Genomic DNA, 7170 nt, shown 5'->3' on the forward strand with positions numbered 1-7170 from the left:
CAATGCCTGCCGCAACCTCCGCCTCCCCATCTCCTGTGAGCGGTCACACTGTGCTCTGTTTGGGTCCCTTACATGCCACTGGGTCTTAACTTGTTTCGGGGTGTTTTCTGCCCTTTTTTGGGGTAAGTTTTCAGCTGTTCTGCTTCTCCGGTGGCTCAGACAGTAAAAAATCTGCCTGCAATGAGGGAGACCTGGGTTCTATCCCTGGGTCAGGAAGATCCCCTGGAGAAGGGAATAGCAACCCACTCCAGTATTCCTGCCTGGAGCATCCCATGGACAGCGGAGCCTGGCAGGCTACAGTCCATGGGGTTGCAAAGAGTCGGACATGACTGAGCAACTAGCACTTTCAACTGTTTGGCGACTTCTTTTTGTAATTGGCCAAGCACACCAGTCTCCCTCATGGATACTGAGGCTTCTGCGCTAGCCTCTTGACAAACCCCCCTCAGCCTCCCCCACCACCTGCAGCGCTTCCTGCTCCAGCCACCATGCCTCCCTTCTCCAGTTCTTCGTGAAGGATGTCACTTCTCCAGAAAGTTCCCCCCATCCAACCCCCATCTCCAGGCAGGGCCATTGCTCCTTCTCTGCACTCACATGGCCCCCAGGTCACCCCATCTGGCTCTGATCACGCGGCACCCTGAAGGTTTGTTTGCTGGTCTCTCTGCCCCTCAGGACTCGGCGCCCTTGGGGGCAGACCTGTGTCTGGGTCATCTCCACATCCCTGGCCTGGCACTGGGTCTGCACTCGGTGGGCACTCCCCGTGTTTGTGAGATGAAGGGCTGCTGAAATGACACTGCCGTGGCCTGGGAGGACGGGTGGCAGAGCAGGATACCCCCAGGGAGGCAGGAGACCAGGCCCCTGGGAGGCGGGGGACGCTGCGGGTGGCCTGCCTGGTGGTGGGCCCTGATCCTGGACTCAGCCTGGATCCTCAGATCAGAGGACGGGAGGTGGGGGAGCTGGGTGGAGGCCTTGGGCCTGACAGGTACTCCTTGACTGAAGGGTGTGAAGTCAAGGGCGGCCAGTGGGGGCCGAGAGAGTCCGGGCCCCCGTGGTGTGAGGGAAACATGAAAACCTGGGGTGTCAATACCGGGGGGTCCCTAGAGGTCGCTTCCTCGGGGCCTTCCCTTTACTTCACTTGTGCCTGTGACCCAGGAAGGGAGAGGGACTTCCCCGCGTCACTCAGTGAGTCGGGGGCAGAGCTGGGGCAGAAACCAGAATGTTCCAGGACACCTTGCAAGCCCGAGTAGGTGTGCCCTTCAGAGTACGGGAGGGGGCCCTTCAAGTGGCCGCCCCCTGCACCCCGAAGTTCCTGGTGCCCTCCAGGCCCTCCAATACTGTCTCCTCTCCCCCTGCAGGTGAACCTGGTGCTGGGGGACGGCCGGTCCCTGGGCCTCACCATCCGCGGGGGAGCAGAGTACGGCCTGGGCATTTACGTCACCGGCGTGGACCCAGGCTCCGAAGCAGAGAGCAGCGGGCTCAAGGTGAGAGACCCATGACTCCAGGGAGAGGGACGGGGTGCTGGGCTGCAGGCCTGGGAGAGAGGGAGGGAAGGTTCCTATGTGTGGAACTCTGGGCCGCTGATTGCAATGGGATGTCCGGCAGAGCGGTCAGCACCCCGCCTCAAGGACCTGTCCCAGCCGGGAGCCCTCCCCTGGCTCCACGACTCTCCTTCACAGCTCACAGCTCAGAACACCTCACCCCCCAACTCCCAGGCCTGGAGTTCTCCTAGTGATCCTCCCACAGGGCACCCTCCCACATGCTGAGGGCAGCGGGCCAGCCTGAGCTCTTTGAGGCTGCTGTTTTATAAACACCGGCGATGGCCCTGATTTTGGGGTTTATTGTGACACCTGGAGAGGGAAGAGGAGAGGCAGCTGTGGGCTGGGATGGGGTTGCATTGGGCAGCTTCAGGGCTGGCATTCGATCCAGGGCAACCAGCAGTTAGCGCTCATCTTGAAGAGGGCCAGCTGCGTGCCCGGGATTTGTCCTTAATGTCACACATATCATCTCTCTGAACATTATCCTGCCTTGTGGTGTGAGATGTTCTTACCCCCATTGTCCAGTTGGGGAAACTGAGGCTGTAGAGGTTAAACAGACTTGTCCAAGGTCATGCAGCCGATGGCGAGCAGAGCAGGGTTTGAGCCCAGCAGCCTTAGCTCCAAAGCCCATGGGCTTAACCACTACACTGTATCCCCCAGTGGGGAGGGCCAGGAACTGCCCCAGGGCTTTGGGGAGGTACAGTGGGTGAGGTGGAGACTGTGTTACACTGGACCCCATAAGTAGCAGCATGCTTTGTGGCTAAATCCTATGGCCAAAGGTGCTGTGGCGGCAGTGACCCTGGGTACAGGTGGCATTTGAGCCAAGTCCGGTGGACGAGAGGATAAGGGTGAAGGGGCTGGGCTGCAGGGCTTTCTGGCTGAAGGAGCCACGTGGTTTGACCAGGTGGGACCCGATGGGCCACTAGCCACATGTGAGGCTGGGGAAGAAGGCAGGAGATGAGCTTGCGTCTTCGTAACAAAGGGCCTGAGTGCTCTACTGACCCGGGGAAGCTGGTTCTCCATGTGGATGAGAAGAAGGGTCACGGCGGGTCAGAGTGGGGGTCAGGAGGCTGCCCTCACCTCCTCCTCCGTGACGTGGCTCAGGGGGATTCCCCTAGGAAACACAACACGATGAGGCAAGCTCTGGGTCTGGAGGCCGGATCCCAGTGTTGCTGCTTTTGTTGTCGAAGCCTTGTGACCTTGGAGAATCCCTCCACCTCACTGTTCCCCTTCCCCTTCCTAGATAATGATAATATACAGCATCTCTTTCTCAGAAGAAAATGAAGAATACGCTCGATGGCATTAATGATAAAGGTTAAAATTATTGTGTGTCTGTGTTACAGACTGAATGTGTTCCTCCCAAATTCATACCTTGAAACTCTTAACTCCCAAAGTGATGATACTAGGAGGTGAGGTCTTTGGAAGGTGATTAGGTTATAAAGGTGTAGCCCCATGAATGGATTTAGAGTAGCATTGACATACATATGCTGCTGCTGCTAAGTCACTTCAGTCGTGTCTGATTCTGTGCAACCCCATAGACGGCAGCCCACCAGGCTCCCCCGTCCCTGGGATTCTCCAGGCAAGAACACTGGAGTGGGTTGCCATTTCCTTCTCATACCTAAAAAGCAGAGACATTACTTTGTCGACAAAGGTCCATCTTGTCAAAGCTATGGTTTTTCGAGTAGTCATGTATGGATGTGAGAGTTGGACCATAAAGAAAGCTGAGCACCGAAGAATTGATGCCTTTGAACTGTGGTGTTGGAGAAGACTAAACTGAACTGATGTGTAAAACAGATAGCTAGTGGGAAGCTGCTGTATAGCACAGGAAACAGCTTGGTGCTTTGTGATGACCTAGAGGGATGGGAAGCAGGTGGGTGGGAGGGAGGTTCAAGAGGGAGGGATATATGTATACATATAGTAGATTCATGCTGTTGTACAACAGAAACTAACACAATATTAACAAAGCAATTATTTGTTGTTGTTGTTGTTCAGTTGCTAAGTCGTGTCTGACTCTTTGTGACCCCGTGGTCTGCAGCACGCCAGGCTTCCCTGTCCTTCACTATCTCCCAGAGTTTGCTCAAACTCATGTCCATTGAGTCAGTAATGCCTGCCAACCATCTCACCCTCTGTCACCCCCTTCTTCTCCTGCCCTCAGTCTTTCCCAGCATCAGTGTCTTTTCCAATGAGTCAGCTCTTCACATCAGGTGGCCAAAGTATTGGAGCTTCAGCTTCAGCATCAGTCCTTCCAATGAGTATTCAGGACTGATTTCCTTTAGGATTGACTGGTTTGATCTCCTTGCAGTCCAGGGGACTCTCAAGAGTCTTCTCTAGCACCACAGTTTGAAAGCACCAATTCTTCAGCACTCAGCCTTCTTTATGGTCCAACTCTCACATCCTTTACATGACTACCATAGCTTTGACTAAACAGACCTTTGTCAGCAAAGTGATGTCTCTGCTTTTGAATAAGCCGTCTAGGTTTGTCATAGCTTTTCTTCCATGGAGCAAGCGTACTTTAGTTTGGTGGTTGCAGTCACCATCTCTGGGCCTTGGTTTCCCAGCTTGGGCCGTGAGCAGTTTAACAGTTGGGCAGGCAGATCTCTGGGACTATCTCTGGCCGGGGAGCACCAGCGGGCGCCCAGGCACAGGACCGTGATCTATTCTCCTTCACCTGGAGGCTCCTGTACCCACAGAGAGGTGCCAAAGTAGGTGACCTGCTGGCAGATCGTTTGGCAGGCAGGCAGGAAGTAGGCATTAATGCAGGAAGCGGGGCTCCCTGGCTGCCTCTCCTTCGATTCCTTCCACGTGATCAGCGCATGTATACTGAGCACTTCTGCATGCCAGACACTGTACTTGCCCTGTGGCTTCTCAGCTGAGAAAGACAGACACAGTCCCTGCCCTCCGAGAGCTTATTTTCTAGTGGGAAGACAAGGGGGAGGGAGAGTAAGTTTCACGACTGTGTATTTAAATGCAATAAATACCAAGATGTGATAAATGGAACTCTCAGTGTCTGGGGGTAGATATCCAGGAAGACTTCCTGGAGAAAGAAACATTTCAGTGGAAATTTGAAAGGAAAAAGATGAATTATGTGAAGGAGGAAGGAGAATTTGGGGCAGAAAGGACACCTAACGCTGAGTCCCTGAAGCAGAAAGAAGTGTTCTAGGATGCAAAGGAAGACTGGTGTTGGCTGAATGCAGAAAGCCAGGCGGGGAGAAGGTGCCAGACCATGCTGAGGAGGCAAATAGCTGGATCACACAGATGATATAATGCACACAGGACTCTGCAGCCGTAAAAAGATGATGCTCGAGATCTTCTGTTATTACTACGGAAGGACGTCCGCAGTGTGTTATTCGATGGAAACCAGGCTGCCAAACCACGTGTCTACAGGATCTCATGCATATTGTATGCGTATGCAAAAACATATCCAGAGAACCCTCTACAGCAGCACACACCAAGATGTCCATAGTGGGTATCCTGAGGTGGTAAGATTATGGATGATTTTCATTTAATTCTTTATATCCTTATACAGTGTCTCAATGGAGCAAATGCTACTTTTATAATCATGGAAGCAGCAACAAGAAAGTGATTTCCATTTTGAAACAAGGCAGAAGAAAAATATTCCGTAGAAGAAGTTTTTCATTTACTTTAGTCTGCTTCTCAGTTGCAGGCGATCAGAAGCTTTATTTGCTCCTAAAATGCCCCCCTTCAGTAAAGGCCTTGCACCTTCCATCCCCACCGTAGTAAAACATTTATCAGTATGTTCCCTGCCACTCTTGGACTTTCCCCTCCCAGGGCCCTCGCATATGCTAACACCTGCCTACACTCACTCAGGCGTCCGGGACTGATTCATTCTGTTTTATTGCCAGTGCACTTTCCACGTAATTAAGCATATTGAAATGGAATAAAGGGGCTTGGCTGTGTGGGTGGTGGAGCCAAGAACAAACTTTATTTGTAAATAGGGCTCCTTGCCACCGTGCAGAGCTTTCCTGGGGCGATAGCGCACCTTGTGCCTGGCTTCCAGCCGCTCCCTTCGCTCCTGAGGGGCCCTGTGAGTCCTGGAACACTGCTGGGAAAAGAGCTCAGAGGAGGAGGCCCTGCACTTGCCAGCCTTCACCCAGGGGCGGCCGCCTGGAACTTGGAACTGTCCCGCCCTCCCGGCAGGGGTGACTCCTGCCTCTGCATTTACCTTTAGGCCTCTCTTATGCCTTTACACCTGCCCCCAGCAAACCCCACCAGAGAAGGGGCCATAAAACCTTGTTTGTTCCTTTAAGGACAGCCAGAGTTGACTGGCATTTAATAATAATAATGCTATTTATTAACCAGTTATTATGAACCAGGCATTGTGCTAAACACTTTAGATACACGCTTATTTAATCCTCCCAGTAGCCCTTTGGTGGGCATTAATAGATGGCATTTAGTAAGTGGACACTTCATAGATGCATCACTGAGGCTCAGAGAGGCGTAGTACCTTGCTTGGGCTCACACAGGGATCCAGCCCTAGCTCTTCAGGCCCTCTAAAAGCTATGGACTTTGTTCCACCACCTCCCTAGGACCCTGTATTGGTCAAATATCAAAAGAATGCAGAAGGAGGAAACAAAGGCCATTTAGTCTTCTTATGAATCACTGAGTTTCTGAAGCCCAGGGTGCTTGTATCTTATCCTGCCAGGCTCCATGGCCTTCACCCTTGAGGTCATCCCAGGGTGGAAGACCTATTTGGTTTCTGCCAGTGGGAGCCAGGCTTCCATCCTGGATGGGGTTTTTGGGGGGCAGGAACTCTGTTCCCATGAATGCCCCACTCTTGGGGTCACCACTGTGCTGCTTGTGGCCTTGGGGCTGGCCATGGAGCATCTGTTGCTGATTTGGTGTCTCGGTGACTATGGGGATGAACCACTATTTCCAGATCTGTCGTGTGCTGTGTGTCAACTGGGTTGGGCTGACCTCTCTGTGGACTGGCTTTTACCAGGGTCTGTTCTGCTGACTGGTCCTCTCTGGCCTGAGCCTGGGATGGCGTCCTTCATGGAGCACTCACCCAGGAGCTGGTGATCTCCACTTGTCAGCTCTGACCCTCACTGCAGCTCTGTGAGATAGAAACTTATAATCTCATCATAATTTGGGCTTATTTATAATGGCTTCCGTCTAGTTAAGGCTATGGTTTTTCCAGTGGTCATGTATGGATGTGAGAGTTGGACTGTGAAGAAAGCTGAGTGCCGAAGAATTGGTGCTTTTGAACTGTGGTGTTGGAGAAGACTCTTGAGAGTCCCTGGGACTGCAAGGAGATCCAACCAGTCCATTCTGAAGGAGATCAGCCCTGGGATTTGTTTGGAAGGAATGATGCTAAAGCTGAAACTCCAGTACTTTGGCCACCTCATGCGAAGAGTTGACTCATTGGAAAAGACTCTGATGCTAGGAGGGATTGGGGGCAGGAGAAAAAGGGGACGACAGAGGATGAGATGGCTGGATGGCATCACCGACTTGATGGACGTGAATCTGAGTGAACTCCGGGAGTTGGTGATAGACAGGGAGGCCTGGCATGCTGCGATTCATGGGGTCGCAAAGAGTCGGACACGACTGAGCGACTGAACTAAACTGATAATGGCTTCCCAGGTGGCTCATGGGTAAAGAATTCGCCTGCCAATGCAGG

General features: G+C 52.7%; 1 protein-coding gene across 1 annotated transcript in view; it reads left to right on the plus strand.

Moving 5' to 3' along the window:
• The window catches only part of LOC104985161 (whirlin-like), a gene marked incomplete at its 5' end in the record, with an annotated part of 69039 nt that overhangs the window by 32850 nt on the left and 29019 nt on the right, over nt 1-7170 (plus strand). The window contains one exon of the mRNA XM_010835191.1: nt 1353-1478. Coding sequence (XP_010833493.1) covers nt 1353-1478 — 126 coding nt within the window. The remainder of the gene's footprint in view (nt 1-1352; nt 1479-7170) is intronic.

Source organism: Bison bison, unplaced genomic scaffold (assembly GCF_000754665.1).
Source record: "Bison bison bison isolate TAMUID 2011002044 unplaced genomic scaffold, Bison_UMD1.0 scf7180017864039, whole genome shotgun sequence".
Taxonomy (NCBI): domain Eukaryota; kingdom Metazoa; phylum Chordata; class Mammalia; order Artiodactyla; family Bovidae; genus Bison; species Bison bison.